This window comes from Oncorhynchus gorbuscha, linkage group LG03 (genome assembly GCF_021184085.1).
Source record: "Oncorhynchus gorbuscha isolate QuinsamMale2020 ecotype Even-year linkage group LG03, OgorEven_v1.0, whole genome shotgun sequence".
Taxonomy (NCBI): domain Eukaryota; kingdom Metazoa; phylum Chordata; class Actinopteri; order Salmoniformes; family Salmonidae; genus Oncorhynchus; species Oncorhynchus gorbuscha.
The window spans coordinates 96010221-96031421 of record NC_060175.1 but is presented as its reverse complement, the minus strand read 5'-3'; the positions used below and the strand labels follow the sequence as shown (position 1 = coordinate 96031421).

Sequence of the window (21201 nt, the reverse complement as noted above, 5' to 3'; positions counted from 1 at the left end):
CCCTCCCAATAAACCACTGAATCTCCCTCTAATAAACCACTGAATCTCCCTCCCAATAAACCACTGAATCTCCCTCCTAATAAACCACTGAATCTCCCTCCAATTAAACCACTGAATCTCCCTCCTAATAAACCAGTGCTATTCAAAGCTAGGGTTGCGACCCCTAATGGGAGTAAGAAAGATCATTTGAAAAATATAACTTCATTGACTAAATACATGTCCTTATTGGTTCTCTTAATAAGATAAAATGTAATGAAAATATAATGAATTTAAGATTATTTGTTTCATTCGATTTGGGGTGGGATGGGAGAAACTTGTGGTCCACGCTGAAAACGTTGTACTACCACTCCAAGTCTGGAGTCTGCACATAATGTAGTGACTCTCTGTCATGACATAACCCACGTCTGGATCAGCTGACTGGCTGAGCTTAAAGCTAGCTCATTATGGATTGTGTCATGACTATGTCATCTGTTATGTCATGGTTATGATAGTGTTATGTAGCTCTTATGACAGATGGTTCAGTATAAAGTATAACCACAGAGCCTGATATACAGTACAGTAGTAGTAATGTATATCTACTAAGGATTCACCCCAGTGTTTTACCAAAAAGGCCCAGACTTTTATGCTTCCACCTCCACGGCCCGGTTCCCGGGGTCTCACTGAGCCATGGACTCTGGACATGCTCTCACTTGGGGCCAAGAGAGGCCATTGGTACTTTTCAGCTGGCATTTACATAACAATGGCTAACTGTGAACATGGTTTAACACGCAAAGCAAATGTGTTGATGATGCAGAGGTTGTTGATTCTGCTCTTCGCAAGTCTCCGGTGTCAGCCCTAGCTATGGAAACACTCTATTGCTACATTAACATTACCACTGCAATGAACAAACCCAAAGTGAGTCTGCTGTCGGGTTCCTCTTATGAAGTCCCACTGCTCTGGAAGGATGTGTAGTTTATCAGTGTCATATCATAGGTCCTCCTTAGCTCAGTTAGTAGAGCATGGCGCGTGCTATGGGTTCCATTCCCAGAACCACCCATAGGTAAAAATGTATGCACGCATGTTGCTTTGGATTAAAGGTGTCTGCTAAAATGGTATATATATAATGGTATATATATATATATATATATAATGGTATATATATAATGGTATATATTATAATGGTACAGTTGAAGTTGGAAATTTGCATACACCTTAGCCAAATACATTTCAACTCAGTTTTTCACAATTCCTGACATTTAATCCGAATAAAAAGTCCCTGTCTCAGGTCAGTTAGGATCACCACTTTATTTTAGGAATGTGAAACAGAATAATAGTAGAGGGAATTGCCCCACTGTATATGGTATATATTATAATGGTATATATTATAATGGTATATATTATAATGGTATATATTATAATGGGTATATATTATAATGGGTATATATTATAATGGTATATATTATAATGGTATATATTATAATGGTATATATTATAATGGGTATATATTATAATGGGTATATATTATAATTGGTATATATTATAATTGGTATATATTATAATGGGTATATATTATAATGGGTATATATTATAATGGGTATATATTATAATGGTATATATTATAATGGTATATATTATAATGGTATATATTATAATGGTATATATTATAATGGTATATATTATAATGGGCATATATTATAATGGTATATATTATAATGGTATATATTATAATGGTATATATTATAATGGGTATATATTATAATGGGTATATATTATAATGGGTATATATTATAATGGTATATATTATAATGGTATATATTATAATGGGTATATATTATAATTGGTATATATTATAATGGGTATATATTATAATGGGTATATATTATAATGGTATATATTATAATGGTATATATTATAATGGTATATATTATAATGGGTATATATTATAATGGGCATATATTATAATGGGCATATATTATAATGGGCATATATTATAATGGTATATATTATAATGGGTATATATTATAATGGGTATATTATAATGGTATATATTATAATGGGTATATATTATAATGGTATATATTATAATGGTATATATATATATATATACACTGCTCAAAAAAATAAAGGGAACACTTAAACAACAATGTAACTCCAAGTCAATCACACTTCTGTGAAATCAAACTGTCCACTTAGGAAGCAACACTGATTGACAATAAATGTCACATGCTGTTGTGCAAATGGAATAGACAACAGGTGGAAATTATAGGCAATTAGCAAGACACCCCCAATAAAGGAGTGGTTCTGCAGGTGGTGAACACAGAACACTTATCAGTTCCTACGCTTCCTGGATGATGTTTTGGTCACTTTTGAATGCTGGCGGTGCTTTCACTCTAGTCGTAGCATGAGACGGAGTCTACAACCCACACAAGTGACTCAGGTAGTGCAGCTCATCCAGGATAGCACATCAATGCAAGCTGTGGCAAGAAGGTTTGCTGTGTCTGTCAGCGTAGTGTCCAGAGCATGGAGGCGCTACCAGGAGACAGGCCAGTACATCAGGAGATGTGGAGGAGGCCGTAGGAGGGCAGCAACCCAGCAGCAGGACCGCTAGCTCCGCCTTTGTGCAAGGAGGAGCACTGCCAGAGCCCTGCAAAATGACCTCCAGCAGGCCACAAATGTGCATGTGTCTGCTCAAACAGTCAGAAACAGTCTCCATGAGGGTGGTAATGAGGGCCCGACGTCCACAGGTGGGGGTTGTGCTTACAGCCCAACACCGTGCAGGACGTTTGGCATTTGCCAGAGAACACCAAGATTGGCAAATTCGCCACTGGCGCCGTGTGCTCTTCACAGATGAAAGCAGGTTCACACTGAGCACATGTGACAGACGTGACAGTCTGGAAACGCCGTGGAGAACGTTCTGCTGCCTGCAACATCCTCCAGCATGACCGGTTTGGCGGTGGGTCAGTCATGGTGTGGGGTGGCATTTCTTTGGGGGGCCGCACAGCCCTCCATGTGCTCGCCAGATGTAGCCTGACTGCCATTAGGTACCGAGATGAGAATCTCAGACCCCTTGTGAGACCATATGCTGGTGCGGTTGGCCCTGGGTTCCTCCTAATGCAAGACCATGCTTGACCTCATGTGGCTGGAGTGTGTCAGCAGTTCCTGCAAGAGGAAGGCATTGATGCTATGGACTGGCCCGCCCGTTCCCCAGACCTGAATCCAATTGAGCACATCTGGAACATCATGTCTCGCTCCATCCACCAACGCCACGTTGCACCACAGACTGTCCAGAAGTTGGCGGATGCTTTAGTCCAGGTCTGGGAGGAGATCCCTCAGGAGACCATCCGCCACCTCATCAGAAGCATGCCCAGGCGTTGTAGGAAGAGTCATACAGGCACGTGGAGGCCACACACACTACTGAGCCTCATTTTGACTTGTTTTAAGGACATTACATCAAAGTTGGATCAGCCTGTAGTGTTGTTTTCCACTTTAATTTTGAGTGCGACTCCAAATCCAGACCTCCATTGATAATTTTTGGTGGTTTTGTTGTCAGCACATTCAACTATGTAAAGAAAAAAGTATTTAATAAGAATATTTCATTCATTCCGATCTAGGATGTGTTATTTCAGTGTTCCCTTTATTTTTTGAGCAGTGTATTATAATGGTATTTATCATAATGGTATATATCATAATGGTATATATTATAATGGCATTTATCATAATGGTATACATCATAATGGTATATTTTATACTGGTGTATATATGTAATGGTATATATAATGGTATATATTATACTGGTGTATATATGTAATGGTATATATATAATGGTATATATTATAATGGTTTAATTCATTATGGTATGTATTATAATGGTATATATCATACTCTCCTGTGGAGCTCCTCACTATATGCTAATGTTTCAATTATTTTCAAATGCCCGACCCTTGAGTTAAGCAACTTTCATCTAAGACTTGAGAGAAGAGTCGATACGTTCTTCCGGGTGTGCATTTGTCGTCTTGTTTTTTTAGTGTTTTTAGTGTGATGTTTTATCCTCTCTACTTGATTGCCAATGTTTAATTATAGCAACAAAGTTGTAGAGCTATGGAATGATCATGATCATTTTAAGCATTTTTGCAAGCCCAAATGGACTCAACTATGGAAATGCTGGAGGGAGCAGGATCCAGGACTATAGCAGAGAGACTGGCTGGATAGCCCAGTGGTGGATTTTATTCAAGACTTCCTGAAACAACGAATCACAAGACAACTTTCAAACACAAGCGAGGGAAGTGAGGGGTATCCGGAGGAGATTGAAAGCGATGAGGAATAAACTTCCTTTACTGACTACTCTGCTAATCAACGCCCAATCCTTGAGGGTGAAAGTGGAATAGCTGATGGTTAACCGGCACTACCTGTATGAGTAGGGGGATGCCTGCGTCCTGGCTGGATCATCGAGTGCCTAACAGTGAAGTGGAGCCCGCTGGTTTCACTATGATCAGACAGGATTTCCCTGCTACTGGAAACATAACGATGGAGGTGTCTGTTTACTTATCAGGGACCAGTAGTGTAAATCCGTTGTGGTAAGAGAGCGCCCCTTGAAGTACAGACGTTGACCTGCTGTCCCTTTTACATGCCTCACGACTTCCTGCAATTGTTTATATGTACACTTCCGTTCAAAAGTTTGGGGTCACTTAGAAATATCCTTGTTTTTTAAAGAAAAGCACATTTTTTTGACCATTTAAAATAGCATCATAGTGATCAGAAATACAGTATAGACATTGGTAATGTTGTAAATGACTATTGTAGCTGAAAACGGCCATTTTTTTCCTATGGAATATCTACATAGGTGTACAGAGGCCCATTATCATTAACCATCACTCCTGTGTTCCAATGGCACATTGTGTTAGCTAATCCAAGTTTATCGTTTTAAAAGTCTAATTAATCATTAGAAAACCCTTTTGCAATTATGTTAGCACAGCTGAAAACTGTTGTTCTGATTAAAGAAGCAATAAAACTTGCCTTCTTTCGACTAGTTGAGTATCTGGAGCATCAGCATTTGTGGATTTGATTACAGGCTCAAAATGGCCAGAAACAAATAACTTTCTTCTGAAACTCTATTCTTGTTCTGAGAAATGATGGCTATTCCATGCTAGAAATTGCCAAGAAACTAAAGAGCTGGTACAATGCTGTGTACTACTCCCTTCACAGAACAGCGCAAACTGGCCCTGGTGCACAACTGAGCAGGAAGACAAGTATATTAGAGAAGTCCTCAACTGGCAGCTTCATTAAATAGTACCTGCAAAACACCAGTCTCAACGTCAACAGTGAAGAGGCGACTCCGGGATGCTGGCCTTCTAGGCTATGATGAAACTGACTTTCATGAGGACCGCCACAGGAAAGGAAGACCCAGAGTTACTTCTGCTGCAGAGGATAAGTTCATTAGAGTTATCAGCCTCAGAAATTGCCGCCCAATAAATGCTGCATGAAGTTCAAGTAACAGACACATCTCAACATCAACTGTTCAGAGGAGACTGCGTGGGCTTCCTGAGTGGCGCAGTGGTCTAAGTGCAAGCTGTACCACTAGAGATTCTGGGTTCGAGACCAGGCTCTGTCATAGCCGTCCGCGACCGGGAGAAGCAGTGCGGCTTGGTTGGGTTGTGTTTCGGCGGACGCACGGCTCTCGACCTACAATTCTCCCGAGTCCATACGGGAGTTGCAGCGATGACACAAGACTGTAACTTCTAAATGGATACCAAGAAATTGAAGAAAAAACATAAATAAGGAGACTGCATGAGTCAGGCCTTCGTGGTTAAATTGCTGCATAGAAACAACCACTAAAGGACCCCAATAAGAAGAAGAGACTTGTTTGGGCCAAGAAACACGAGCAATGAACATTAGACCGGTGGAAATCTGTCCTTTAGTCTGATGAGTCCAAATGTGAGATTTTTGGTTCCAACCGCCATGTCTTTGTGAGATGCAGAGTAGGTGAACGGATGATCTCTGCATGTGTGGTTCCTACATTGAAGCACGACATAACAAAAGAGACCTCTGCTGATATAAATGAATTGACAGATTTTTCAAGTTATATAAACTTTTGTCTGTATTAAGTTGTGTCCACCAAGACCAGCAAAATAATCCCTAAATGTAAACTATGGATATCTAAGAAACTGAAAGAGGCGCTAAATAAGAAAGTTAGTACATGCAGAGGGTAAGACATACAGAGAGAGATTAAAAGACAGATCCAGATAGATAAACTCAGGGTTGAAAAGACTTCCTGGCAGGGAATTAAAACCATGGCCCCCAAGGGCAAAGGGAAAGCCAGTGCTGCCCTGGAGGGTGGAGAGGGAAAGCAAGTGCTGCCCTGGAGGGTGGAGAGGGAAAGCCAGTGCTGCCCTGGAGGGTGGAGAGGGAAAGCCAGTGCTGCCCTGGAGGGTGGAGAGGGAAAGCCAGTGCTGCCCTGGAGGGTGGAGAGGGAAAGCCAGTGCTGCCCTGGAGGGTGGAGAGGGAAAGCCAGTGCTGCCCTAGAGGGTGGAGAGGGAAAGCCAGTGCTGCCCTGGAGGGTGGAGAGGGAAAGCCAGTGCTGCCCTGGAGGGTGGAGAGGGAAAGCCAGTGCTGCCCTAGAGGGTGGAGAGGGAAAGACAGTGCTGCCCTGGAGGGTGGAGAGGGAAGCCAGTGCTGCCCTAGAGGGTGGAGAGGGAAAGCCAGTGCTGCCCTGGAGGGTGGAGAGGGAAGCCAGTGCTGCCCTAGAGGGTGGAGAGGGAAAGACAGTGCTGCCCTGGAGGGTGGAGAGGGAAGCCAGTGCTGCCCTAGAGGGTGGAGAGGGAAAGCCAGTGCTGCCCTGGAGGGTGGAGAGGGAAAGCCAGTGCTGCCCTGGAGGGTGGAGAGGGAATGCCAGTGCTGCCCTGGAGGGTGGAGAGGGAAGCCAGTGCTGCCCTAGAGGGTGGAGAGGGAAGCCAGTGCTGCCCTAGAGGGTGGAGAGGGAAAGCCAGTGCTGCCCTGGAGGGTGGAGAGGGAAAGCCAGTGCTGCCCTGGAGGGTGGAGAGGGAATGCCAGTGCTGCCGTGGAGGGTGGAGAGGGAAGCCAGTGCTGCCCTGGAGGGTGGAGAGGGAATGCCAGTGCTGCCCTGGAGGGTGGAGAGGGAATGCCAGTGCTGCCCTGGAGGGTGGAGAGGGAATGCCAGTGCTGCCCTGGAGGGTGGAGAGGGAAGCCAATGCTGCCCTGGAGGGTGGAGAGGGACTTAACATGGCAAATTACTTGCAAATTACTTACTGTGCAGAGCAACTGGCTGCTATTTTCTATTTTATTTACTTTGGATCAGCAACATGCACCTATGTTATGGAAAAGCAAATCCCTACCTCAACAAACCCATCTGTAATTAACATCTCTGCTTATGAAGTGCTTTGAGAAGATTGTAAAAAAAACACCTCCTGCACTCTACCCAGCAGCACCTTGATCCCCTTCAGTTTGCCTATACGGCTGGCAGGGGGGTTGATGATGCCATCCTTACTCTACTGAACCTTATCTACAAGGTTGATGATGCCATCCTTACTCTACTGATCCTTATCTACAAACACCTATAGCAGTGGTCACCAACCTTTTCAAAACCGGTTAGGCTGCCTCTCACCCGACTCACTGTCCTTCTGCTCTACCTCCCTCCACTGAGAAGAGGGGACACAGTCTTCCAGCTTATGTCGAAACTCAAGTCGCACTGCATTACTTCTGCCTTATGCACCAATTCATGTTGTTACTCCTATGACTAGAGAAAGTTAAATATTCATTGATATTAAAAAAGGCAACTCAAGCTTATATGAAAACTTTTTCTATACTCATTCATTGCAGCTGCAGTTCTGGTTGCAGCTTGAGTGGAAGTAGGGAGAATACACATTTTATGACTTATAAAGGTTTTGAACCAAGTGTTGACAATGCTGAATAACAACTTAAACATGAACTTACACTACTTATAAAAACAGCAGTTCTTCGCTGTATTTGTTGAGTCTCTTTCTAGTCATGGTTTTAAAAGTTTTAAAATCTCACAGTATCAACTTTGATGTGCGTTCAAAGCTTCTTTTTACAGTCTATGGCTCGAGGATTTGCTCTCTGGTCCTGCAGGATAGGCAGAGTTCTACCTTCAAACATGGGAACACAACAGCGCAAAAATTCAATCAAAAAACAGGAATGCAAGGCTTTATCATCGTTTTTTAACAGAAATGTTTGGTGACCAACTAGGAATGCCTTGGAGATCGACCATCTGATCGCGATCGACCGGTCGGTGACCACTGGCTTAGAGGGAGCCAGATGCCATGTATTTGTTGATGTCTCTTCAACATTTAATACAATCCAGACCTCCACCTTAGCCCAGAGACTGATGTACAATTATCATTAGATGGAGGCCTGGTGCTGTAGATCCTTGATTCCCTTAGCAATAGGACACAGCAGGTCAAGGTTGTGGGGTTGTGGGGCAGTGGTTGTCGGACAAGCACACCACTAGCATGGAATCTCCTCAAGGCTGTGTGATTTCTCCATTGTTGTACATCACCAATGACTGATAACACAGCACTGGTCAGTCTACTCCAGCATGAGGAGGAGGAGCACGGGACAGTCTAATCCAGCATGAGGAGGAGGAGCACGGGACAGTCTAATCCAGCATGAGGAGGAGGAGGAGCACTGGTCAGTCTACTCCGGCATGAGGAGGAGCACTGGTCAGTCTACTCCAGCATAAGGAGGATCTCTGGTCAGTCTACTCCAGCATGAGGAGGAGGAGGAGCACTGGTCAGTCTACTCCAGCATGAGGAGGAGGAGGAGCACTGGTCAGTCTTGGAGGAATTTGTGAAGTGGTGTGATGACTCACTTAGTGCTCAACACAGAAAAGACCAAAGAGATGCACATCGACTTCAGGAAATATGTAACAATAGTCAACCTACAATGGAGAAAGTGTACTGAGCAGATGTATAAGAAAGGACAGCAAAGGCTCTACTTATGAAGTTGATCAAGTTACAAGACATTCACTGCAAGTGTCTTAACATGTATCATCTGCTGGTACAGAAATGCTAATGTCTCTCAGAGAAATATGTTGAGAAGAATTGCTAGATGCTAGGGTTCAAGCAGACCAGTCTAGAGGTCTTTTATGATATAAGAGCCCTCACAAAAGCCTGCAAGGTACTGATGGAGTTTGAGCTTCACCCCTACTGGAGATCTTACATGGCACCAGAGAAATAGAGCCAAACGATACTTTGTCCCAACTAGCATACAGCTAGTTGACAGAGTATACTGGTGTGTATAGTGTATATAGTGTACTGATGTGTATAGTGTATATAGTGTACTGATGTGTATAGTGTATATAGTGTACTGATATGTATAGTGTATATAGTGTACTGATGTATATAGTGTATATAATGTACTGATGTGTATAGTGTATATAGTGTACTGATGTGTATAGTGTATATAGTGTACTGATGTGTATATTGTATATAGTGTACTGATGTGTATGTAACGGACGTGAAACGGCTAGCTTAGTTAGCTGTGGTGCGCGCTAAATAGCGTTTCAATCGGTGACATCACTTGCTCTGAGACCTTGAAGTAGTGGTTCCCCTTGCTCTGCAAGGGCTGCGGCTTTTGTGGAGCGATGGGTAACGATGCTTCGTGGGTGACTGTTGTTGATGTGTGCAGAGGGTTCCTGGTTCGCACCCGGGTATGGGCGAGGTGACGGTCTAAAGTTATACTGTTACATGTATATAGTATACTGATGTATATAGTGTATTGAGGTGTATAGTGTATATAGTGTACTGAGGTGTAACGTCTATATAGTGTACTGATGTGTATAGTGTATATAGTGTACTGATGTGTATATTGTATATAGTGTACTGATGTGTATATCGTATATAGTGTACTGATGTGTATAGTGTATATAGTGTACTGATGTGTATAGTGTATATAGTGTACTGATGTGTATAGTGTGTATAGTGTATATAGTGTACTGATGTGTATAGTGTGTATAGTGTATATAGTGTACTGATGTGTATAGTGTGTATAGTGTATATAGTGTACTGATGTGTATAGTGTATATAGTATACTGATGTGTATAGTGTGTATAGTGTATATAGTGTACTGATGTGTATAGTGTATATCGTGTAATGATGTGTATATCGTGTAATGATGTGTATATTGTATATAGTGTACTGATGTGTATAGTGTATATAGTGTACTGATGTGTATAGTGTATATAGTATACTGATGTGTATATAGTGTACTGAGGTGTATAGTGTATATAGTGTACTGATGTGTATAGTCTATATAGGGTACTGATGTGTATATAGTGTACTGATGTGTATATTGTATATAGTGTACTGATGTGTATAGTGTATATAGTGTACTGATGTGTATAGTGTATATAGTATACTGAGGTGTATAGTGTGTATAGTGTACTGATGTGTATAGTCTATATAGGGTACTGATGTTTATATAGTGTACTGATGTGTATATAGTGTACGGATGTGTATATTGTATATAGTGTACTGATGTGTATATTGTATGTAGTGTACTGATGTGTATATAGTGTACTGGTGTGTATATTGTATATAGTGTACTGATGTGTATAGTGTATATAGTATACTGATGTGTATATTGTCCTGAAGAGAATTTGTTTGGTTCAACATTCACACATGTAGGTAACTCAGTCTGGATCTCTAGCCATCTCTTCTTCTAGCCATTGTAGCCAAAATAATGTGCAATTTGGTATTTTTATACATGACCCTATGCGTGATGGGATGTTAATTGCTTAATTAACTCACGAATCACACGTGTGGAAGCACCTGCTTTCAATATACTTTGTATCCCTCATTTACTCAAGTGTTTAATTTATTTTGGCAGTTACCTATAGTACAGCAATTAAATACTGGAGTTGAGTTGTTGCTGACACTGTTTTGAGATGGTAGATAGATATTTTGTACACACACGCACGGGCACACATACACACTTTGGTTCAGAGTACAGGGTCAGGTTGTTAGACTGCCTCTGTCTGTAGTCAAAACACAGGTCCTGTATCTATGTATACACTGTAAACCTCCTCTCATATCTACTGACACTGTGGAGAAGAGAGCATTCCAGCCTACCATCTTCACAAACACTCCAACCTGCCATCTTCAGAAACAGTCCAACCTACCATCTTCAGAAACAGTCCAACCTACCATCTTCACAAACACTCCAACCTACCATCTTCGAACAAATACTCCAATCTACCATCTTCACACACACTCCAACCTACCATCTTCACAAACACTCCAACCTGCCATCTTCGAACAAATACTCCAATCTACCATCTTCACACACACTCCAACCTACCATCTTCACAAACACTCCAATCTACCATCTTCACACACACTCCAATCTACCATCTTCGAACAAACACTCCAATCTACCATCTTCGAACAAACACTCCAATCTACCATCTTCACACACACTCCAACATACCATCTTCACACAAACACTCCAACATACCATCTTCAAACACACTCCAACATACCATCTTCACACAAACACTCCAACCTATAATATTCACAAACACTCCAATCTACCATCTTCACAAACACTCCAACCTGCCATCTTCACAAACACTCCAATCTACCATCTTCACACACACTCCAACCTACCATCTTCACAAACACTCCAATCTACCATCTTCACACACACTCCAATCTACCATCTTCACACACACTCCAACATACCATCTTCACACAAACACTCCAACCTATAATATTCACAAACACTCCAACCTATCATCTTCACACAAACACTCGAGTGTGTGTACGTGTGTGTATGCACAGAAGAATGCACAGGTTTGGCCACATACCAGCTTCAACTTACACATGCTGGTACTGATATTGAAGTTGGAGATGATTTGTCAAGTAAGGCAGGCATACTATCCATCCATCTAAAGAGGAATGCAATGTATTGTATTACACTCTGAACTTTGAGCACAATCCATTCCTGGTTATTGAGTGCTACATACAGTACTTCCATGTGTGATTGATTTATTTAGTTGAAATATTTAAGCAAAACCAACTGTTCTGGAACCTTGTCTGTTAAAACCAACTGTTCTAGAATGTTGGTCTGAGGAGAACAGAGAACACCACTGGTTATCCATGTGTGATTGATTTAGTTGCATAAGTGCTAAATGTTGGGGAATGTTGTTCTAAGGACAGCACAATCTATGTATAAGTAATGGCCTTAGAACGTATATGGACCTGGTCTAGAATGTTGGTGTGAGAACTGCAGAACGCACCAGTCAGTCTATAGAGGTAATGTCCTAGTTATTAAACCTCCATCAGACAACATCATGGCCATCTGTCTGTTACACGGTGTGCTTCATCCAGCCTATGGGACTCAGTCTGTCCTTTTCTCATTATTGATGGTATAATCTTCATAGGAAACAGTCTGTCCACTGGTCAGGGGTCAAGCTATTTTCCCAGGATTTGGTGTGTGTGTGAGTGTGTGAGTGTGTGTGTGTGTGTGTATGTGCGTGCGTGCGTGTGTGCGTGTGTGCGTGCATGCATTTGTGTGTGTGTGTGGGTGTGGGTGTACGCGCGCACACACGCAGAGAAAGGGGGAAACCCAGAGCCCTGTAGTCATCGTGTGTGTTGTGTGTAAACCATTGAATAAGGACACAATCCCTAACAGACACTGGCTTGTTGCCTGTATGGAAGAGAAAGGGAGAGAGTGTGTGTGTGTGTGTGTGTGTGTGTGTGTGTGTGTGTGTGTGTGTGTGTGTGTGTGTGTGTGTGTGTGTGTGTGTGTGTGTGTGTGTGTGTGTGTGTGTGTGTGTGTGTGTGTGTGTGTGTGTGTGTGTGTGTGTGTGTGTGTGTGTGTGTGTGTGTGGAAGAAGGGAATGTTCTAGAGGTCAACAACCTCACTAAACTTACTGCAAGCTATCTAAACTTAACTTTCACTAGCTCATGGATATTAGCCTAATGCTGTTGTGTTAGTCTAAGCTAACTGCAGGCTAAACCACTCCACTTAATTTTAGCCAGCCAATGGATATACAGTAAGCCGGTAATTGTTGTTGTGTTGTTCTGTGGTATGTTGCTACAATGTGCTCGTGTACAATTTGCATGGGCCTAGTCTCTTCCCCACTGCTGTGTCTCAAAACACAAGCTTTAGCATTAGCATCCACAAATATAAGCTAAAGAGTATCTGCACAGTGCAAGGATCAGTGATCCCCTTCTCTATCTTTCACCAATGTCTATCTGTATGGAGGAAACTTGGGCCTTCTCTGTTTGTCTCTGTCCCCATGTCTTTGTATTATCTTAAAAAAGAGATATATTTTGTCTGTTTATTGGATAGAGGTGAACGGTAGATGAATGCTGAAAGAGCAGCAGGCCGGTTTGGAAGCCATGTTGGAAGCAGTTCATTGTACACGTTCTCCAGAGGCAGAGACTAGGCCACGTCTTTGTTTTATTGAGTCCTTTCACACGAATGTTAGAAACAGAATCAGAAACGGAGGGAGGGCTACACCAGAGATGATCTTGGGTTGCATCCCAATATTTATTCTGAACAAAAATATAAACGCAACATGTAAAGTGTTGGTTCCATGTTTCATGAGCTGAAGTAAAAGATACCAGAAATGTTCCATTTGCACAAAATGCATATTTCTCTCAAATGTTGTGCCCAAATTTGTTTACATCCCTGTTAGTGAGCACTTCTCCTTTGCCAAGATAATCCATCCACCTGACAGGTGTGGCATATCAAGAAGCTGATTAAACAGCATGATCATTACACAGGTGCACCTTGTGCAGGGAACAATAAAAGGCCACTCTAAAATGTGCATGTTTTGAGGGAGCGTGCAATTAGCATGCTGACTGCTGGAATGTCCACCAGAGATGTTGCCAGATAATTGAATGTTCATTTTTCTACCATAAGCTGCCTCCAATGTCGTTTTAGAGAATTTAGTAGTGCGTCCAACATGCCTCACAACTGCAGACCATGTGTAACCAGGCCAGCCCAGGACCTCCACATCCGGCTTCTTCACTTGAGGGATCGTCTGAGACCAGCCACCTGGACAGCTGATGAAACTGTGGGATTGCACTGAAGAATTTCCACACAAACTGTCAGAAAGCGTTTCAGGGAAGCTCATCTGCGTGCTTGTCATCCTCACCAAGGTCTTGACCTGACTGCAGTTTGGTATCGTAACTCACTTCAGTGGGCAAATGCTCACCTTCGAACCCTGGTTTCAACTGTACCAGGCAGATAGAAAACAGCGTGTCTGGTGTCGTGTGGGCAAGCGGTTTGCTGATGTAAATGTTGTGAACAGAGTACCCCATGGTGGAGCTGGGGTTGTGGTATGGGCAGGACAATGAACACAATTTGTATTTTATCTATGGCAATTGAATGCACAGAGGTACCGTGATGAGATCCTGAGGCCCATTTGTCGTGCCGTTCATCCGCTGTCATCACGTCATGTTAATGCACGGCCCCATGCCGCAAGGATCTGTACACAATTCCTGGAAGCTGAAAATGTCCCAGTTCTTGTCCCAGTTCTTGCATGGCCTGCATACTCACCAGACTTGTCACCCATTGAGCATATTTGGGATGCTCCGGATCGATGTGTACGACAGCACGTTCCAGTTCCCACTAAAATATCCAGCAACTTCGCACAGCTATTGAGGGGGAGTGGGACAACATTCCACAGGCCACAATCAACAGCCTGATCAACTCTATGTGAAGGAGATGTGTTGCGCTGCTTGAGACAAATGGTGGTCATGCCAGATACTGACTGGTTTTCTGATCCACGCCCCTATCTTGTTTTTGACCAATAGATGCATATCTGTATTCCCAGTCATGTGAAATACATATATTACGGCCTAATGAATTTAGTTCAATTGACTGATTTACTTTTATGAACTGTAACTCAGTAAAATCTTTGAAATTGTTGCATTTATATTTTTGTTCAGTGTAGATTTCCCTGTTAATCTGTATATTTACCAGTGTGAAAATTGTGTATAGATATTCCAGGAAATGTACATCCCAATTTATAGCCTATAAGATATCTCAAGAATGATGACTTTTGAAAAACAATCTCTCTCTCTCTCTCTCTCTCTGTCTCGCTCTCTCTCTCCCCCTCTCTGTCTCCCCCCCCCTCTCTCTCTCTGTGTCTCTCTCTCTCTCCCCCTCTCTCTCTCTCATGAAGGGAAGTTAAGTATGTAAGGGTATCTCAATAAAGTAACATTTGTCTCCTCTCTCTCCTCTCCCCACTCTCTCTCTCTCCTCTCCCCCACTCTATCTCTCTATCTCTAACTCTCTCTCTCTCTCTCTCTCTCTCTCTCTCTCTCCCTCTCCTCTCCCCAACTCTCTATCTCTCCTCTCCCCCACTCTCTCTCTCTCTCTCTCTCTCTCTCTCTCTCTCTCTCTCTCTCTCTCTCTCTCTCTCTCTCTCTCTCTCTCTCTCTCCTCTCCCCAACTCTCTATCTCTCCTCTCCCCCACTCTCTCTCTTCTCTCCCCCACTCTCTCTCTCCTCTCCCCCACTCTCTCTGTGTATCTCTCTCTCTCTTTCTCTCTCTCCTCTCCCCCACTCTCTCTCTCTCCTCTCCCCCACTCTCTCTCTCTCTCCTCTCCCCACTCTCTCTCTCTCTCCTCTCCCCAACTCTCTCCTCTCCCCCACTCTCTCTCTCTCCTCTCCCCCACTCTCTCTCTCTCCTCTCCCCCTCTCTCTCTCTCTCCTCTCCCCCACTATCTCTCTCCTCTCCCCCACTCTCTCTCTCTCTCTCTCCTCTCTCCAACTCTCTCTCTCCCTCTCCTCTCCCCAACTCTCTATCTCTCCTCTCCCACTCTCTCTCTCTCTCTCTCTCTCTCTCTCTCTCTCTCTCTCTCTCTCCTCTCCCCAACTCTCTCTCCTCTCCCCCACTCTCTCTCTCCTCTCCCCCACTCTCTCTCTCCTCTCCCCCACTCTCTCTCTCATCTCCCCCACTCTCTCTGTGTATCTCTCTCTCTTTCTCTCTCTCCTCTCCCCCACTCTCTCTCTCTCCTCTCCCCCACTCTCTCTCTCTGCTCTCCCCCACTCTCTCTCCCCCACTCTCTCTCTCTCCTCTCCCCCACTCCCTCTCTCTCCTCTCCCCCACTCTCTCTCTCCTCTCCCCAACTCTCTCTCTCCTCTCCCCAACTCTCTCCTCTCCCCACTCTCTCTCTCTCCTCTCCCCCCTCTCTCTCTCTCCTCTCCCCCACTCTCTCTCTCTCTCCTCTCCCCCCTCTCTCTCTCCTCACCCCCCTCTCTCTCTCTCCTCTCCCACTCTCTCTCTCTCCTCTCCCCAACTCTCTCTCTCTCCTGTCCCCCACTCTCTCTCTCTCCTCTCCCCCACTCTCTATCTTACTCCTCCAGCTGAGTGCCAATGCTTTGGTCTTCCTGTGTACCAACATGATAGGTATCTGTACCCACTACCCTGCCGAGGTGTCTCAGAGACAGGCCTTTCAGGAGACCAGGGGGTACATCCAGGCCCGGCTCTACCTGCAGAGAGAGAACCAGCAACAGGTAGGCTACACACACACAGAGACACACAAGCATGTAAGCATGACACACACACAAACACACACACACACATTCACAAGGAGGAACACACACAAGCCATTACAATTGTTTACCGGAATATGCTTTCTTATTTTTGTGGGTCAATAGTATAGAGGATATCTGAATGCCTCTGTGTTCTACCATGTTCTCATGTTCTATCATGTTCTCATGTTCTATCATGTTCTCATGTTCTACCATGTTCCCATGCAGTATTCTAAGAATGGATAGTACTCAAGGCTGTTACTCATTGAGATTTCTAGCTGTGAAACGCATCAAAAACACATGAAAGTGAATGGGTTGAACTGAGTGTTTTTCTCTCTGCATTTTCTTTCTCTCTGTCTCTCTCACTCCTTCCACATCCTCCCTCTCTCTCTTGCTCTGCTTCTCTCTCCCTCTCTCACTCCCTTCACATTCTCTCTCTCTCTCTGCTTCTCTCTCCCTTTCTCACTCCCTCCACATCATCTCTCTCTCTCTGCTTCTCCCCCTCTCTCTCTGCTTCTCTCTCCCTTTCTCACTCCCTCCACATCATCTCTCTCTCTCTGCTTCTCCCCCTCTCTCTCTGCTTCTCTCTCCCTTTCTCACTCCCTCCACATCATCATCTCTCTCTCTCTGCCCCCCCTCTCTCTGCTTCTCTCTCACTCCCTCCACATCATCTCTCTCTGCTTCTCCCCCTCTCTCTCTGCTTCTCTCTCACTCCCTCCACATCATCATCTCTCTCTCTCTCTGCTTCTCCCCCCCTCTCTCTGCTTCTCTCTCACTCCCTCCACATCATCTCTCTCTCAATTCAATTCTAGGGGCTTTATTGGCATGGGAATCACTTCCAAAGCAAGTGAAGTAGATAATATACAAAAGTGAAATAAACTATAAAAATGATCAGTAAACATTACACATTACAGTGTCTAGTTTGAGAAACAGACGCCTCACAAGTCCTCAACTGGCAGCTTCATTAAATAGTACCCGACAAACACCCGTCTCAACGTCAACTGTGAAGAGGAGACTCCAGGATTCTGGCCTTCTAGGCAGAGTTGAAAAGAAAAAGCCATATCTCTGTCCAGTATATGTGTTCTTTTGCCCATCTTAATATTTTCTTTATATTTATTTTTTCAACTCTGCCTAGAAGGCCAGCATCCCAGAGTTGCCTCTTCACTGTTGAAGTTGAGACTGGTTGAAGTTGAGACTTTGCAGGTAATATTTAATGAAGCTGCCAGTTGAGTACTTGTGAGGCGTCTGTTTCTCAAACTAGACACTAATGTACTTGTCCTCTTGCTCATTTGTGCACCGGGGCCTCCCACTCCTCTTTCTATTCTGGTTATAGACAGTTTGCGCTGTTCTGTGAAGGGAGTAGTACACAGCATTGTACGAGATCTTCAGCTTCTTGGCAATTTCTAGCATTTCTCAGAACAAAAAAATACTGACGAGTTTCAGAAAAAAGTCCTTTGTTTCTGGCCATTTTGAACCTGTAATTCAAACCCACCAATGCTGATGCTCCAGATACTCAACTAGTTCTAAAGAAGGACAGTTTTATTGCTTCTATTTTTTTAAAAGTTTTTTTTGTTGTTGTGAATTTTACCCCTTTTTCTCCCCAATTTCGTGGTATCCAATTGTTTAGTAGCTACTTGTCTCATCGCTACAACTCCCGTACGGGCTCGAGAGAGAGACGAAGGTTGAAAGTCATGCGTCCTCCGATACACAACCCAACCAAGCCGCACTGCTTCTCCAACCCGGAAGCCAACCTCACCAATGTGTCGGAGGAAACACCTGGCAACCTTGGTTAGCGTGCACCACGCCTGGCCCGCCACAGGAGTCGCTGGTGCGCGATGAGACAAGGATTTCCCTACTGGCCTAACCCGGACGACGCTGGATTTTTTGCAAATAGTGTGGTCTACAGCTTATCATAAAATACTCTACTTCAGGCGAGCAAAATCAAGAGATTTTCTTAGATTTCGTGCACCAGCTGTTGTTTACAAATATGCACAGAATGCCCCCCCTCGTCTTTCCGGAGTGTGCTGTTCTATCTAGCCAGTGCGGCATATATCACACAAACTGAATATCCATGTCATCATTTAGCCACGGTTCCATGAAACATAAGATGTTACAGTTGTCGAAGTCCCCTTGGTAGGATATTCGTGATCGTACCTCGTCTAGTTTATTGTCCAATGCCTGCCCGTTGGCAAGTAATATTGACGGTAACGGCAGCTTTCCCACTCACCGTCTGCGGATCCTTACGAGGCACCCCGCTCTGTGTCCTCTGTACCTGCGTCTCTTTCTCTTCCCAATGACGGGGATGTTAGCCTTGTCAGGTGTTCGAAGTACATCCTTTGTGTCCTGCTTTTTGAAGAAAAACTCTTTGTCTAATCCGAGGTGAGTGGTCGCTGTCCTGATATCCAGAAGCTCTATTTTGCTGTAAGATATGGTGGCAGAAACATTATAACAATAGTCTTTTACAACATTAACAATGTCTACACTGTATTTCTGTTATTTTTATAGACAACAAAATGTGTTTATCTTTCAAAAACAGGGACATTTCAAAGTGACCCCAAACGTTTGAACGGTAGTGTAGGGGCTGCTGTAGGCCCTCCTTGGTTGGTGACAGTGGCACCAGATCATCAGCAAAGAGTAGACATTTGACTTCAGATTCTAGTAGATTATAGGTGAGGCAGACTGTTCTAGTGTTCTTGCCAATTTGTTGATATATATGTTAAAGAAGGTGGGGCTTAAGCTGCATCCCTGTCTCACCCGATGTCCCAGTGGGAAGAATTTTTTTTAGTTGCCAGTTTTAACTGCTCACTTCTTGTATGTGAACATGGATTTTATAATGTTGTATGTTTTTCCCCCAACACCACTTTCCATCAATTTGTATAGCAGACCCTCATGCCAAATTGAGTCGAAGGCTTTTTTGAAATCAACAAAGCATGAAAAGGCTTTGCCTTTGTTTTGGTTTGTTTGTTTGTCAATTAGGGTGTGCAGGGTGAACACGTGGTCTGTCGTACGATAATTTGGTAAAAAGCCAATATGACATTTGCTCAGTATATTGTTTTCACTGAGAAAATGTACACGTCTGCTATTAATGGTAATGCAGAGGATTTTCCCAAGGTTGCTGTTGAATCTCTCTACTTCTCCCCCTCTCTCCCTCTCTCGCTCTGCTTCTCTCTCCCTCTCTCGCTCACTCCACATCATCTCTCTCTCTCATTTATCTCTCTCTTTCTGCTTCTCTCTCTCTTCCCCCTTTTCCTCTCTCTATCATACACATTTCCCAGGAGCGCTTGCTGCTGTCGGTGCTTCCAAGGCATGTTGCCATGGAGATGAAGGCAGAAATCAACGCCAAGAAGGAAGATATGATGTTCCACAAGATCTACATCCAGAAACATGACAATGTCAGGTAGCCATGGACACACACCAACAATTCCTCTTAAAGAACAGCAGAGGAGAGGATCCAATGTCCCTCCCTGGGACTTCTTCCTCCTATGAACCTTGAGAGGAATTCAGGAAACAAGGATTATGACAGTAACATTTTCAGATGCTTCCCTGGACTACCTGAGCTAGTCTAAACTATCTTGACTACCTGAGCTAGTCTAAACTATCTTGACTTCCTGAGCTAGTCTAAACTATCTTGACTACCTGAGCTAGTCTAAACCATCTTGACTACCTGAGCTAGTCTAAACTATCTTGACTTCCTGAGCTAGTCTAAACTATCTTGACTTCCTGAGCTAGTCTAAACTATCCTGACTACCTGAGCTAGTCTAAACTATCTTGACTTCTTGAGCTAGTCTAAACTATCCTGACTACCTGAGCTAGTCTAAACTATCTTGACTTCCTGAGCTAGTCTAAACTATCTTGACTTCCTGAGCTAGTCTAAACTATCTTGACTTCCTGAGCTAGTCTAAACTATCTTGACTACCTGAGCTAGTCTAAACTATCTTGACTTCCTGAGCTAGTCTAAACTATCTTGACTTCCTGAGCTAGTCTAAACTATCCTGACTACCTGAGCTAGTCTAAACTCACCATAAAGGTGTGTTGCATTGACAATTCCCCAGAGATTGTCTATCTTATTCTGTCAGTGGTTGTAATATGGAGTCATTGAAAAAGGGGGCAACAGCGCCACCTGTTGTTGTTTTTCCTCTTCCTTTCAATTACTATCACAAGTTAGAAAATGAGAACCACACTGAGACATCTTCACTGGAGAGAGATGGGGGGATTGCTGAAGGAAGAAGGGAGGTGACCTATATGGGCCCAGATGGAAAGCAGACCAGAATAAATGTCTCTGTCTCTGTCACTCTCTCTCCCTCTGTCTCTATCTCTGTTTCTCTCTCTGTCTCTGTTTCTCTATCTATCTATCTATCTATCTATCTATCTATCTATCTATCTATCTATCTATCTATCTATCTATCTATCTATCTATCTCTCTCTCTCTCTCTCTCTCTCTCTCTCTCTCTCTCTCTTTCAACAGACAGGCTGGAAGGCGTTAGACCATGTTAATTATGGGTTATTGATCTCTCTCTGCCTCTCTCTGTCTCTCGCTCTCTATCTCTGTTTCTCTCTCTGTCTCTCTCTCCTTCTCTCTTTCAACAGACAGGCTGGGAGGCGCTAGACCATGTTAATTATGGGTTATCGATCTGTTTCTGTTTCTCTCCTCTCTCTCTCTCTCTCTCTCTCTGACTCTCTCTCTCTCTCTGTCTCT

The 21201-nt window shown here is 43.5% G+C and overlaps 1 protein-coding gene across 1 annotated transcript in view; it reads left to right on the top strand.

Annotated features, from left to right (window-relative positions):
- The window catches only part of LOC124032309 (adenylate cyclase type 6-like), a 115967-nt gene that overhangs the window by 66436 nt on the left and 28330 nt on the right, over window positions 1–21201 (top strand). Inside the window, exons 4-5 of the mRNA XM_046344612.1 lie at window positions 16338–16487; window positions 19781–19902. Coding sequence (XP_046200568.1) covers window positions 16338–16487; window positions 19781–19902 — 272 coding nt within the window. The remainder of the gene's footprint in view (window positions 1–16337; window positions 16488–19780; window positions 19903–21201) is intronic.